Consider the following 15948-nt stretch of genomic DNA (forward strand, 5'->3'; position numbering starts at 1 on the left):
TCCGCGGCACGTGGGATCTTCCCGAACCGGGGCACGAACCCGTGTCCCCTGTATCGGCAGGCGGACTCTCAACCACTGCGCCACCAGGGAAGCCCAAGTCTGGGCTCTTAAGCACTGTGTTTCAATGGCAATTTGTGTTTTAATTTATTTATTTTTGGCTGCGTTGGGTCTTCCATGCTGCGCACATGCTTTCCCTAGTTGCAGCAAGCGGGCTCAGTAGTTGTGGCTTACGGGCTCTAGAGCGCAGGCTCAGTACTTGTTGTACACAGGCTTAGTTGCTCCGCGGCATGTGGGATCTTCCCGGAGCAGGGATTGAACCCGTGTCCCCTGCATTGGCAGGTGGATTCTCAACCACTGAGCTACCGGGGAAGTCCCTCACTGGCAGTTTTTATTCTGATAAATAAAGGCTTGAGGTTGGATTTTTTTTTTTTTTTAGTAGTGAAATACCACGACACATTGGCAGCTCCACTAGAGTTTAAATTGCAAATCCTAGTATTGTTCTTACTTCAGAGATCATTTCCATGAAATGCACAAAGGGCAAAATAAACCGGTATCTTCCACCAGAAGAAATTCCCAGGTTTTAACCGTTGAAAGAAAAGCTGTTTCCTGTACAAGTGTTCCTGGATCATAGTATATTCCAAAAACTAATTGTTGAATGAAAAAATGAAGGAGTTAATGGTCTGGAGGCCCGTTTAACACCATTGTGCATTTGCACAGCATCAAAAATTCTTTCAAACACGCTCACGTCCGTTCTCATACTGACACTCAATATTTGATAAAAAGTGGTGTTGAGATTGTCCTGGGAGCATGGCTGGAAGCATGCAGCTCCCATGCTGTCACCTCCTCCCCACCCCCTCGAGTTTGCTCTCTGGCACTTACAGTGGTGCATTATAAGGACCAGCCCTCGTTCACCATCCTTGACTTTTCGAAAAGGAGTGTAACATCACGAAGCATGCTCCTGGGACAAGCCCTGGGAGAAACTGCTGTCCAATTTTTGTCCCAGAAATAGCTGACTTTCTTCTGGACAATTTCTTTAAATTTCATGTAAGTTGCAAATTGTGCAGCTGATAGGACATCTGGTTTTGCATTTGCCTCCCAGGAAGCTCATAGCCCTTTGGGGGTCCTCGAGTGTGAGGAAAGTCTGTGTTTTGAGCTCCTTCTGGGCTCTCCTTCATCCCCATCCTGGTACCTTTTTGTTTTCACTTCATTTAAAAATTATGCTGGGCTTCCCCAGTGGCGCAGTGGTTAAGAATCTGCCTGCCAGTGCAGGGGACATGGGTTCAAGCCCTGGTCTGGGAAGATCCCACATGCCGCGGAGCATCTAAGCCCGTGCGCCACAACTACTGGGCCTGCGCTCTAGAGCCCCCGAGCCACAACTACTGAAGCCCTTGTGCTGAGAGCCCATGCTCTGCAACAAGAGAAGCCACTGCAATGAGAAGACCCTGCACTGCAACGAGGAGTAGCCCCCGCTCGCCGCAACTGGAGAGGGCCCGCGTGCAGCAACGAAGACCCAATGCAGTCAAAAATAAATAAATAAAATAAATAAATTTATTTAAAAATAATTATGCTGTCATTGTAGTCCCTGGATTCTCGGAAACTGACCTAACTCCCCTTTGGAGGAAGGAAGAGTATAACAACTTGCTGGGACATTCCCAATATGCCAAGTACCTGCCTTGAAGAGAAGGAATCCTCTCTGAGGAGGGTCTGTGTGTTTCTCCTTTCAGATTTTTTGGGTCGGACGGAGATCCGCGTGGCTGACATCAAGAAGGACCAGGGCTCCAAGGGTCCAGTTACAAAGTGTCTCCTGCTGCATGAAGTTCCCACGGGAGAGATCGTGGTCCGCTTGGACCTGCAGTTGTTTGATGAGCCTTAGGGAGCCGGCCCAGGGTGTGCTTGGCAGCGTTCCAGCCTGAGGCAGCAGATGCTGTCTGGAAATGGTGTTGCTTTTCGAGGACCACCGTTTGGTGTTCAGCCACAGGGCAACAGGACAGCAAAGACAGGACCCTCAAAGCTTCTGGGAATACTTCTTGACAATCCTTCCCCTAAACAATTTCCCATTTTGTGAAGCAAAACTGTGTTTTCCTTTGTTTTCACTGCAGGGCTCATCATGGCTTCCAGGGTCTTTGGAATCCCATCGCCTCCAGCTACGTTCGGTTGGGAGTCTGGCCCATCCCTGGGCCCGAGGCTTGGGTCTGGTTACTGTAAAATAGATTTATAAATGCCATGTCTGTATTTTTGGAGAACTCATGTAATCCTCCTGTTTCTTACCTCCACCAGCCTCCAGGTAGGCCCCCTGACCTACGATGCCGAGTCCTTGGTGTGTTTAGAAATAATCACGATGATCTTGTCATTGCTTCAGAACCTCATTCTCCCACTGGGACCTCATTTGAAATGCTCCCCTGCATCTGATCACTCGGGAGATGGTCTCCCGATCAGACACTGGTCTAGCTCTTTGAAGAGCTGGTCCATGGAAGGTTCCAGCGGTTGTGTTGTTAGAGCTTTGCCAGTCTCCTCCAGGTCTTTTATTGCTAGATGTCAATGAAAACTATCACTGGCTACTATCGGGTGATCTGATTCTGATTTCCAGCATGCTTGGAAGATGGTTAAGGAAGGCTGTTACCTACCAAGTTATACTCTGCTGGATTAGATCACAGCAGGTCACCTGAAGGGCTACTTTCCGACATTATGGGGTCCTGGTTGCCAGCCCGGTTGGAAAATTCTCTCTTGGCTTGGAGGTCCTGTGATGTTTCACAAGAGTCCTTGTTGGTGACCAGATCTGAGCCTACTCTTGCCTGATTATCATGGGAAATTTCCTCAGATGTCTTTGGTACGTTCCCCACAAAGGCATCCCCAAGGTGTGAGAAGGAAAAGTAACAATCTGTGGAGGAAATCTATAACGTGGTGGGGGAGAGACCCGAGAAGCATGCAAGCCCCTCAGTTCCAGGGAAGAAGACCTGAGACTCCTTCCCGAACCCCGCCGTACACAAGCAACCTCTCAGTAATGGAAAAATACATGGCGCGTTGACAGAGTCAGGAGTGTATGAACACGTGCCAAGTCTGGCTTGTGCCCTTTGAGTTTCTCTCCTTAAATGCCAGGAGATAGGCTGCTTAACCACATAAGAACTTGATTCGCTAATGAAAAGTGTGGGCCGTATTTTGTTTGCATGATAATGTTCTCATAATCCCAGTCTGTCGTTTTCATCTACTGTTCTTTGCGCGTTCTCTCGGTCCTGGAATCTAGCTTTCCTGTGTGAGACGGTGTTCTCCTTGACTGCAGGTCCTTAGAATTTAATTAGGGTTGTAGAAACACTTTTTGACGATAGCATCAACCTAGTGGCAGAGTGAACTACCCCCTTTGCTGGGAACTGAATATGTCATGTCATCCTTTCCCATAAGAGCCCTGTCCTTGTTCAAGCGATTTTTAAAATGTGTGTGTCAGAAAAGGCAACAAAGTTTACATTTCATACTTTTAAGAAACACTCTATTATTTATTTATTAGATAGTGTAGACTTTTGTATCAAGAACAACAGACATAAGTATTTTTTGAAGCAAGCAGATATACCCTTTAGTTAGAAACCCTCAACTGAAGACCTTAGAGACCCGGTTCAACTTCAAGCATGCATTCGTTTACCACTTTCCAGCAGCAGACATGGTTCAAATACTTTAAGTTTATATTTTTTGATGTTGTTAGGAAACTGTTTTAAATTAAATCTACGAATAGACCTACCAATCATGCTTTCCTATTTCTATACCAGATGCAGTTTGTTCAGTGTACTTCTGAAGAAGGACATGTTACTATGGTAGAAAAAGAAGGGTTACCTGCGGAAATGGGGTCACCATTCCAATCCTTTTCTTTCTGTTCTCCCTTTTCTTCATCGGCTTTCTTTGAGTGTGAATGCCGGGCATCTCGGTTCATGCAGGGAGGATGAGATGTGCTCAATGACAAGCATCTTGTCGCCTTTTTAGGTCCATCAGGTCACCCACCCACAGAGTACCATTATCGGACTTAATGTAGCATGAAGAAGCAATATGTGAATTTTTTTCCCAAGTGACTAGACTGAGCATCCTTTAGATGCTCCTCCAGGGCAGCAGTTCTGTCCTCGTACTCACTGGGGTAATTTGTGAGGTGACTGATCCTCCTTATGGATGAGTTAGGCTGGCCCTCAGATCCAGCTGTGACTCGTGAGTCGTGTGTGAGATACAGGAATGTGGGTGATGCGTGGAGCCTCAAATTCTTTGACCTCTGGTCCTTCCCTTCTACCTTTTGGGCTGCCTGGGCTGTGTTTCATAGAGATGAAATGTCCCTTGCCAATAACTTTCTATCTCCTAGCTCTTTGCTTTTGAAACACAGGGTTTCTCCAAGCCACTACCTCCTGGCATTCTGACCCCAGCCCTCTAGACACCCCCGCAAGCTTCCCTTTTCTCTGAGCCATGCTGACCTCCTCTAAGCCCAGCCAGGGGCCTTTCTGCTCACAGGGCTGTGCCCTGAGCTTCATTCAGACCCAGGGCTGGCCTGACACACAGAGAGAGACCTTTCTAGGCTGGGGTCTCCACGGATGCTTGAGAAACTGGGACCAGGCTTCCTACATGCCCCTGACCTCTGATGGCAGAGGAGAGAGCTATGCTCCCAAAGAACGTTCATGTTAAAAGGATCATTCTTTTCTTCTTTGGTTTTTGGACAATTTAAGCATGACCTAAGTCTATGAAAGTAACTGATTTCAGCTGGTTGAGTAGCATTGAATTGAGTTGGAAAAAAAATTCCACCAGAAAATGGATAAATTGACCACTTGCATTGTCTCGGTGACCTGGTACCCCAAACTCCTGTCCCTCCAGGAGTTGCCTGGTGCAAGTGTAAAGCCACTGACCACAACAGAACAGGGGCGTTCTAGAATCTGATGGGACTGTAGAGCAAGGGGGAGTGAATGAAGTGCTTCTGGTTCTATTTGAAAGGAGATCCTTGGGGTCTGTTTTAAAGTTTGCCAGTACTTTGTATGAGCAGAAAAAGACTTCTCTATCTCTACTCCAAATAATTTTTTCTTAGTTGGTTGGGCCTTTTTGATTCGCAAGAAGAATATTTGTTTTGTGTATGTAAAGATTTTAAGAATTTCCATTGGCAACAGCAAGTAGTTTTTCATTTTATTTCAATTCACTGCATTCTCCCTTCTCTTTGAGGCTGGAGATGAGTTCTACCGTGGACACTAGCACTTTGAAATGGACGCCTGCATACTTTAGAGGTGGCAGGGTAATTTCAGACTTGAAGTTAGTGTGAGGTTACCATCGGGTCTGCCTACTCCAGATGTACTTGCTTTGAAAGTTCAGAGCTTCCTGTGCAGAAAGTGAGGTGATGACAACAGACAAGGCTGGATATTCTTGTTTGGTTTTTAGGATTAGGACTTTAACTCCTACCAGGTGGAAGCATATCAGTGAATCAGTGACACGGTGAAGCCCTCAGATGCTGTGGTCTGAGCCACCCTAAGGGGTATCTGGTAAAACTAATACCGCCTTCTCTTTGCACTCAGGGGCTTCTCCTGACTGCAGGGAATGGCTCAGATCCGATGCCAAGGCTCAGCTGGCAGTGCCCTGAGACATGTTTTATGGGGGCCACTTAGTATTGTGTCAATATGGTTGGGATGTTTATTGCACTTGGAAAGCAGCTGTGTATTTGAGCTAGAGGAAAGGAACCTTCTAGAACTCCCATTTCTTCACCCTGCATTGTGTCAGTTCCAGGATATGTTTGTAGGTCACCAGGCTCAACTAAAGTACATAACCTGCTATCTTTAGGAACCAAAAGCTATTCCTGATTAGCATGGAAAACTCATGCCACATGAAAGATAGAAAACTTCTAATAGCTTCCTATCTTGGGAGCATTAAAACCCAGATGCCAACAGTTGGAAAGTCCCGTCTCTGGGTTGTGGTCTCTCAGTAACACGGTCAGCACTGTTAATAGCGCACTGTTCATTCAGGGAGTCCCCATTCTGGACCCAAACACCATCCGAGGGGCTGGGAGGTGATGAGGAGGGGCCTGCCTTTGTGGCTTTCACAGACTAATTGTAGATCTAACTTTAAGTCATTTGAATAACAGCCAGTGCTTGTAAAAATTCATCTCCACCTCCAAATAATTATTTCAGTGACATGCAGGTTCAGTCAGTTCCTCCACTGAAAGGAACCCTCTTTAATCTGGCCTCGGGGAACCAGAAAACACCCACATAATAACATGTTCAGCACTATGTGTGGTTGTCATATTTCAGGGTAAATTTGTCCCTACTGTATGTCAGGGTGTTTTGTGAGTCATTTTTTAATAAGATTTTGTTCTACTTTCTATACCAGCCTACACTGTTAAAATCATCTGAAGAGAGTGAATATTTTAGGATTCAAAGCCCATCAAATAAACTGTTCAGAAGTGGGCTTACATGGTCAGCCTTGAACAAAGTTGAACGTTTCTCTGATATTTACTGAGAATTATCCAGTAACCAGGGTTTCTTTTTATGCAGTGGAAAGAATGCATATTTTTCTTCTAGGAACTCTGGTTTTGTACTTTTTTCATTGAAAAGAATAACATTCCTATGCGGCGGTGTTCCTAAAACTATGTTCCTTTGCATTTTTCCTCTCATACTCAAACCCCTTATTTCCTCCCGTTTCTCTGCCTAAACAGAATGGGGCCTGGAGCAAAGAGGGTGATGCAGGAGCCAGAGAAGGGGTGGGTGCCGGTGGAGGCTTTGCAGAGCCTGGTTGAGGAACCCGCAGCTGCCGTTCTACCCACTGTCACCGCTAGGGGGCGATCTCCCCGTTGGAAACTTGCAGGTCCCACTGGCGGATCCCTGGGCGCTGGCTCCACCTACTGAAGCTCCCGGGCCTTGCTCTCGTGTAAACCACGGAACGAACTTGCTGGGTCTGAGACGGAAGGCGTGGGGTGGCGGGTGGTGGGGGGGGGGAGGGTTAGAAGCGGGCATGAGACTCGAACCCAGCACCCCTGGGGTACCTGGTGACACCTTGCCTTTCTCTCCTGGGTGGGGGCGGGGGAGGGTTAGAAGCGGGCATGAGACTCGAACCCAGCACCCCTGGGGTACCTGGTGACACCTTGCCTTTCTCTCCTGCTGGGGTTGGGGCTATAAGGGGTTCTTCGCCTTCCTGCCTTTTCTGCATCTGCTTTGATGAAGGCCCGTGAGATTCATCCCTGCAGGGGCCCTAGGTGCAAGTCAGAGGTGTCCCCCCACTCCTGGGCTGACGCGGGGCGGGTGCACTGGGTGAGGTGCCCTCTCCCCAAGAAGGGTTCTAGAAGTAAGGTCCCCTCTGCTTGGACTGGATAGCAGAGTCTCTACTCGGAGACTGTGACTTCTGGGATTGCGGATGTAAAGGGACTGCTGGGGCCATGCCGATCATTGCATGCGGGGTGTGTGTGTGTGTGTGTGTGTGTGTGTGTGTGTGTGTATGTTTGCATGTGCACCGGGAGGAATGAGTGGATATGTGGATTGAACAGGAAAACAGGTTGGTCTGACCTCTGTGTGTGTGTGTGTGTGTGTGTGTGTGTGTGTATGTTTGCATGTGCACCGGGAGGAATGAGTGGATATGTGGATTGAACAGGAAAACAGGTTGGTCTGACCCTCCCAGAGTCACACTCAGGACCCGCTACATAATTTGTGGGCTGAGTGCAAAATGGAAGTGTGAGGCCCCTTGTTCAAAATTATGAAGAATTTTGAGGTGATGACAGCAGAGAATTAAATGAAGAGCAGGCCCCCTTAAGCACAGGGTCCCATGTGACTGCACAGGTTGGACACCCATGAAGCTGGACCTGGTCACACTGTATTTTCAGTTGATTTTTGAAGCAAGTGGGGCTTCACCTTTGGCTTCTTACTTTGTAAAGGCACAAATGGTCTGCACCAATCACAGGGTACAGGACCCAAGCCCCTAGCTGACAGATGCGCCTGGTCTCCGGGCTCCCAGTCCAGGGCAGGTCACGTGTGCCAAGAGGCCTCCAAGCCTTTACCATTTAACCCACTGATTTGAAATAAAACCCTTCCTTTTAGTCATTAGTCATCCACTGGGGGCTTGTCTCCTCTTTGCTGGTAGGACAGGGAGGCTTTTCCAGCCTCTGCCTTTCAAGTGACCATCCAGGTGATGGTATCAAGAATGGAGAGCTGGCGGGGGTAGGGTAGTGGGCAGTGCCCCTTCCCCTGGGGCTGGGCGCTGCTCCCCCATCTCCACTCCCTGGACAGAGGGAAGCCAGCGGCCACCCTGCCCCGGCTGGTCCCTTGCTCCACAGGTGTCCGGAGGGCTCTTGCGTCAGAGGGGCAGCGGCTTCCCAGCTGGGATCTCCCCCATGGGATCCCATCCATGAGCAGGGTGATGTGAAGAGAGAGGAAAGACCCCACTGCGTGAGTAGCCTCGAGTGCTAGAAGACCACGTGCCGGGGAGGCAGCTGACCATGGAGTTGTCCCTCCTGCTGTGTGGTTATTGTTACTTTCTTTCGCTGGAGTTTTCTAGCACTCGGCTGGATGCTCCAAAACCTTGGCACTTCTGCTTTGTCTTTGCAAATCGATTTCACTTCTACACACAGAGAGCAATAATCCCGTCTATGTTTCCCGATTCTGTCTGGGATTATAAAGTTTGCTAAGTAAAAATGTTGACAGAAAGTTGAACAGAAATATCAAATTCATCTTGCATGGATCTGGTGGCGTCACTTTGAACGAAATAGCAAATTACAGCTTTGTTTCTACGTGTATTGCCATCGTCCAGACTACTGAAAGTTCAGAAGTGTTTTCTAGAGGCATTTAATTAATATTGTGTCAACGTTAGTTTTCATGAATGAACATTTTGGTGTACATTTTACAAATCAACATCCTTATAATGTCATCTGCTAAATATTCACTATTGGAAAGTAGATATTCTAGCAAGATCTTTGATAATGATATTTATTTTAACACATGCATTTAAAACATACATCGCCAATAGCCCAAGTGTCTTTGAACTGTAAAACCAACTTCAGATCTTGTCTGCTGAAGCCCAGCAGGCTGAGGTCTGTACCCTCCTGGCCCACTTCTTTTACCCCTTCATAGCCCTTGCCTAGATAGACAACTTGGCAGTCATACAATTCATGTCCTATTGCCTTAGCTACATCAGCTTTGTATCTTCACATCTATAGGTGGTCAATATATGTGTAAATACATGCAAACAGATGAGAATCTGCAACAAAAATGTCCTGTGTATGATAATCAGTTCTTAGCTTCCGATTTTCTGCGTTTTATACAGTTTCCAGCTAAGAAAAATGCAGAATTCCACTACATAAAGTGAAAAAGTTGTGCTCTTTAAATGGTTTGTCCAGAAATCTCTGCTGTATGTTTATGGGAATGTCCATGACTAAATGTACATATAGTGTGTAAGAGGCTATGGTTAAATGTTGCATAAACTAACACAGATTCTGTAGTTATAAATATTTAACTTGTTATTGTAAAATGTGATTTGTCATTGAGAGATTATTTTTCTGTATGTATATGAGAGTATTTTAGGAATCTAATGTAAGTGCATAAAACTATAGAAAAAAAATTAAAAACCTATCCCAGGAGTAGAAAATACTTAATCAGATTACTTGGGTTCAACCCAACTAAATTTCTTATATTAAAAAGAAAATCCGAGTTGCATACGTTAGAAATTCAAAGAAGTCATTTTTGAGGGGCATAGAATGTGATGAATTTAAATAAAGTGGGTGGTGTTGCGATAAACTGATAAGTACCTTCTAGCCGTGACCTTGGATGAGACCCAGGTATTTCATTAAACAGGTAGGACGGGAGGACTGAGAGCCTGTTTCCCATCAGATCCGTGTGATGTGCTCCAGAAGCTTCCATGGGTTCTGGCAGATTGGTCAGGAATCTTGGGTGGACCTAACCATCCTTCTAGAGAGTTCCTGACGTGGGAGGGAGGCCACCCCCTGACCCACCCTGGCTCACCCTTTGCAGTTCTCTTTCTGGATAGATTCAGCACGTCCCTTTGGTGTTTGCATTTTCCATGAAATTTCCTGGGTCATCCTCACCGTCTTCTCCTGTGGCACTGCTGGGTGGGTTGAAGGATGAAGTTTGGGGCTTTCTGGGTTAAGCTGTTTCTGGCACACAGAACAGGCAGCACAGAGCAGCCTCCTAGGTGCCTGTGTCCATGATGGAGACCCCAGGGCAAGAGACCTTCCTCTTTTTCCCTGTCCCAGAAAAGGGTCAGAGGTCCAGGCTACTTCTGGGGCACAGACTTTTTATACTTTGCTACCAGAAATGTCCCTGCAGGCCACCTAGGGAGGGATGGAATGCAAAATCCTGTGAAACTCAAGGTCTAAACCCGAGAGGTGCATTCAGAGGTCATTTCAGGAGGTGGCAACCCCGTGAGTTCAACCCCTCCCTTAACAAGCTGGGAATGATGCAGTGGCGAAAATAGCCAGTTCCTGGTGATCGGGGGGTGTTGCATATGGATCGCCATTTGTGGAAAGTTGAGGGCCATGGCTTGAAAGGACAAATGGGGAGTGCGTGCCTTCGGTTTTCAACCAGCTGTGTGCTTCCTAATGCTGTCAACCAACAGTCAAAGTCCTTTTTCGACATGCCTGAAATTGGCAAATGCTGGAGTCCAGGTGACCTCCTGGACTTCAGGGGTGTGGGGAGCTGCGACTTCTGAAAGCTTCCTGGAATCTCTTGTCATATGAGTAATCTGCAAATCCCCTTGAGGAACTGTCCATGTGCATGTAACTGACTTTATTTCCAAACATGGAGCTGTTTAGAGATCTCTCTGTTCAAGGTGGCCAGGGAAGGCCATCTAAAGCCAGCCAGCAGAAGTGGACAAGCTCCGTTCCACTCACCCAGAGTAAGTCCTGGCCGTCTTCCTGGGCACCAAGCCCTCGTGGCTGGTGTGGCAAGAGGGCTGTGAGTGGGAATGAGCCAGCCAGCCAAGCGCCCTTTGGGCCCTGGTTGTTCCAAAAGTCTGGGGTCAAGAAAAGCCAGAGAATGTGGGGTCCTGCCCAGTAGTGACTGCTTCAAGCCATTCCACTTAGCCTTCGTCTGTTTAGAAAAGAATGTGTCAATCCTGACATGAGTCCTTTGTGTTTCCAGTGACAAATGTGTCACAGTGCTGGTGGCATATTGCTCCCCTTACAGCCCTGCCCAGGGGTGGGACTAAGCCACCCCTGATGGACGTCCTGTTGACTGTAATATACTTCCGTTGCCAAATTACGGTACTGTTTAATTTCCCATCAAAGGGAGACTCTATTGTTTGATGTGTAATGTCAATGGAGTTCTAAAAATTACTAGACACTATTATAAATTGTAGAATTATGTATTTGTCTAAGGTTTGTTGAAGCAGGGCCAAAACATTAGGTTTCTTTTTTGTTTGAAAGAAACTGAGGTTAGTTTTGCTGTCTGAGCATTCCTTTGGCACCTTATTATGTAAGAAATGTTAAATTTTACTGATCAAGATTATGATAACTGAGGTTTTTTTTTTTTTCTTTAAACCAGTAGCAACATCAATACAGATGGCTATTCCTGTGTATCTTGAATCTAAAAAGAAGAATCTCTTCCAAACAACTCTTTGGTCATTTTGACCCGTATGGTTTAAATTCACATAGTTCATGAATAAAAGGAGAAAAAACAACCCTGTTACGGTGGATTGTTTTGGGTTCTTTCTGCCCCACCTCCTTTCTGAGCAGGCTGACAGCTGTGCAAATGGCATCTCTTCCTGTGTGTTTCCTTTTCCCACAGACAAGGCTCTAGTTGTGGAAGGAAATTTATGCAAAAATAAACATAAAAAACCAAACCAAACCAACCACCCTTTCAACTCCCCCACGCCTTCTTCAGACAAATGTTAGCACAAAGTAGAAATGGATTTCCTGTACCAAGTACTTCTGAGAATTTCAGAAGTTCTATGTTGTGTACCATGAGACATGCCGGGGAGGTGAGGGGAAAGCAAAAGTGAATATTGTCTTGCAGAGACATTCAGAGGGTTTCCTCGGGCTTTCCCCAAAGAAGTTGCCAACACAAAAAACGCCACATGTTCAGAACTTTGACTTAACTCTGGGTCGAATTAGCAAACCAACACAGAATTTTACTGTAACCTAAATTTCCATGGGAAAGCTCTAGCATTTTCTTCACTTCTGGTTTTAAGGCAATTCCTCCTTATTTCATCACTGATTGATCTAAATATGATCAAATCCCTTAAATTCGCTGGTTGGCCTGGACACTAGTTGAATTATTATAGCACATTAAAAAGACTGATCCTGAAGCGGCAAATCTTTGCCTTTTTTAAACCAGTAGGCCCCATTTTTGATAAACATAAAAAATCTTAGGCCATTTTCTTGGTTGTTATTTGAAGCTCTAAAAATAAATTAAACGTCATTGAAAAACAAAGAAAATAAAGTACTTTTTCCAAACTACACCTAGTTTTCTCCGAGATTGACAAGGTCTCCCTGAACAGCTTGGTGGGTGGAGGGGATCACTGGTATAAAACATGTTGAATAATGCCTATTTCACTACATTTCGTAGCCAGCATAATCAAGGCAACATTTTGTTCTAGAAGATCTATTGCTTTCCTTCTAATTACAGAAGTAATATTTGTTAATGCAGATAATTCAGCAAACTCAGAAAAATACAAAGGAAATAATATCACTTAATGGGATATTCTTCCACACAAAAATAAATGTTAGCATTCTGATGCACATTATTCCTGTTATTTTTCCGTGCATGTTTGTGTGTGTGTGTGTGTGTGTGTGTGTGTGTGCATTGCATATGCATTTTAGAGGCTCTTGTAATATTTATAACTAATAAACTTGAACACTTCCCTTATGCAAGGCCCTGTTCAATTATACAATTTACATAAATCATCTCACTTATATTTTGATTGCTTTCTTTTCAATCAGATCTATATCTATATAGCTATATCTATAATCTCTCTATCATCTGTCTATATCATCTATCTATCTATCTATCTATCTATCATCTCTCTCCATTCTTCAACAACTTGATTTTTAAGAACTTCATAGTATCCCATTGCCTGAATGTATTCCAGTTTACCCTGATTTTTAAAAAGAATCCTGAATGGTTACATGTTGAGGCTGCTTTAAAATTTTCACCTTGGTAGAAAAGTGCCGTGAAGAATATCATTGTCCACGGATCTCTGGGTTAATCTCTGATGACCACGTACGACAGTGTTTGAAGCATTTCACCATTTCCCCCCATTTCTATGTGCTTAATTTACAGGGAGTTTGTTGAGTTTGATTCTGCAGGATTTGGGCAGTATTACCCCCAAAGATACTTTGTCTATCAGCCGTCATGTATCTTGGAAACTTGTGGTTTGACAGGGGTGTGCAGTGTGTGATGCCCTGTCTGGTGCAGTGTGAGCCCCGCTGCCATCAGGAAGCAAGCCAGGAGGAAGGCAGGTGAGTCTTGGCGAACCAGAGCGTTGGCGGGGTTACAGACGCAGCCACTGAGACTTAGAGACCCATCACCCCGTGGCTTCAATGACAGGTTTATTCTCCCTCATGTTAACAGCCCGGAGGTCCGAGGTCAGGCCCGGCAGGGCCTTGAAATCACTTAGCTTTTACCTTGAAGCGCAGCTGCCCCAGCTCCCCTGTCTCGTCCGCATCTAGCCAGAGGGAAAGGGAATTGTGTGCCTGGTTCTCGTGAGGCCAGTCGGGAAGGCACACACATCATTTCCTCTCCTCTCATCTGCTGGAACTTAGCTCCATGATCATGTCCCTCAAGGGAGGCTGGTAAATGTAGTCCCTGGCTGGGTGGCCAGATGTCCAGCTGAAAGTTAGGTGACTGCATACTGGGGCCACACACCAGCCTGAGCACTCCCGGCTCCTGGGAGAGAACCGTGAGACCCAAAGTGGTGTCTCTGTCAGTTGACATGTTAGGTGATCGTGGAGCTGGTTTGCCAGGAGGAGGCCAGATTTTCAGCAACGTGACAGCCAGGAGGGAAATGTCATGGCAGATGGAGGGCACATTGATCTGAGCCCTAGGATGTGGCCCTGGGTCCCTCATTGCCCTGCAGGACTTCCTAGCTGCCGTTGTCCCGCCCCTGGGTGGGCAGGGGTGGGTAGTTCTGGGAAGGGAATCAGTTTGCTGTCCAAACACTTGGAGGGTGACCAAGGAATGGGCGCCTGCGATGGCTGCTGTCTGGACCACTCTATCTTCCCTAACAAGGCCCACAGGAGGGAAAGTGTAGGGGAGAGCTGACCCGGGTTAAGGGGTGAATCAGGAGCATCTTAGGGACAAAGTGGGAGGGGACACAGGGACTCACCTAAGGTTAGCTTGGCTTGTTGGCTCCAGTGATGAGGGACCATGTGCCAGGGTGTGGCCAGTGACAAGGTGGAACGAGCAAAGAATGGGGCAGAGTTGGGGGCAGGAGTAGTGAAGGGCCTGGGCTCTGGGACCTGTCCCACTAGCCATCCGAGCCCGTGGTCCTGGGCAAATCTCTAAGGCCCCTCCATCTCTTTCCTCATTTGTAGAGTGGGGTGATGTCTGTCCCACCTGGACCACAAGGCTGTTACAAAGCTTAAGTAAGCTATACATGAAATGGCCTTGAAAACTGCAGAGCATCCTTCAATTAGGGGTGTTTTATGTCAGGATTAAGGGCATTTTACTGGGGAGAGACTTCCCTGGAGGACTGATGGAGCGAGTCATCCTAATGATCTAGCAGGAACCAGGAGTTCTGAATGACTCTTGAAGACAGGAGATTCTGGCAGGCAGAATGACTTGCCAGATGACCTTGCTTGAGTGACTACTACCTGTCAGGTGCAGTGTTTAACCCCTGGGGTCAGACAGCCCAGAGGTGTCAGAGGCCTTTGGACCAGTAACCAACAAACACCCTTTGCTGACACCTTTACATCTGTGAGACCTGGTACTAAGCTCCTCAGAATCTTGCAGCTACTCTGGGAGTGGGCATTACTGCTTCTTCCCTTTACAGGGGTGGAAACCGAGCCTTGAAGGTGGGACGCTTCGTGGGTTGGAACAGCAGAGGCTTGCACGTACACCCCCAAATGCTCCAAGATGCGTTCTCAGTCACCTCGCCTACCGTTGCAGAGAGCAAAGCAGTGAACATCACGGGACTCACCGCGGACGGCATGTCATAGCCCCTCTTACGAAACTTCCTGTTGAACGAGTTTTGTAGAGTGGCTCTTACTCCCGACTAGGTCACTCTACAGTCTGGGAAAGGGTTACTATCCCAGTGAAGTAACACATTCACTGTGGCTGCAGATGTTCTAGTCCTGTCAGGATGTATTTTATGACCTGAAGTATGGTGGCTGCATGCACACCTGGTTAAGTGTTTATCTCTTCGGGCAGTTTCAGGATGATTGTAATTATCAGAGAAGCAAAAAGATTTATTTCGAGTTTGGCTCCCTGAGCCCAGCTGGAAAGGCCTTAATGGGCAGGACCAGTGGGCAGCTCTGCCACACAGCAGGGACTTGCATGCATTTATTTATTTATTTGTATTTTTGGCTGCGTTGTGTCTTCATTGCTGCATGTGGGCCTTCTCTAGTCGTGGTGAGCAGTGGCTTCTCTTGTTGCGGAGCACGGGGTCTAGGCGCACGGGCTTCAGTAGCTGTGGCGCACGGGCTTAGTTGCTCCGCGTCACGTGGGATCTTCCCGGACCGGGGATCAAACCCGCGTCCCCTGCACTGGCAGGCGGATCCTTAACCACTGCGCCACCAGGGAAGCCCCAAAGAGCAGTGACTTCTAACAATCCTTGTACCTTCCATTGGAATACCTGCTCCCAAGAGGGGAGAAAGTCCTGTGATTCTATTCTGTGCAGACACTCCTGGCCATTCCTTGGCTCAGAGGACATTCTCGGGGGCTGTGACAGCCAGCTGGCTGAGAAAGCTGCCATTCTGCTGCCTTCTCTTGCTAAGTGCACGGCTCTGATGGGGACCTCTGTGCTCAGTGGGGCTGAGGGAATGAATGCTTGTTAGCAGAGTAACTGCTTTTA

At 46.9% G+C, this 15948-nt stretch overlaps 1 protein-coding gene across 1 annotated transcript in view; it reads left to right on the top strand.

Moving 5' to 3' along the window:
- The window catches only part of ITSN1 (intersectin 1), a 248386-nt gene extending 246184 nt beyond the window's left edge, over nt 1-2202 (top strand). The window contains exon 42 of the mRNA XM_028492624.2: nt 1725-2202. Within this exon, the coding sequence (XP_028348425.1) occupies nt 1725-1873 (149 nt within the window). The 3' untranslated portion in view covers nt 1874-2202. The remainder of the gene's footprint in view (nt 1-1724) is intronic.
- The last annotated feature ends 13746 nt before the right edge of the window (nt 2203-15948 follow it).

This window comes from Physeter macrocephalus, chromosome 8, assembly GCF_002837175.3.
Source record: "Physeter macrocephalus isolate SW-GA chromosome 8, ASM283717v5, whole genome shotgun sequence".
Taxonomy (NCBI): Eukaryota; Metazoa; Chordata; class Mammalia; order Artiodactyla; family Physeteridae; genus Physeter; species Physeter macrocephalus.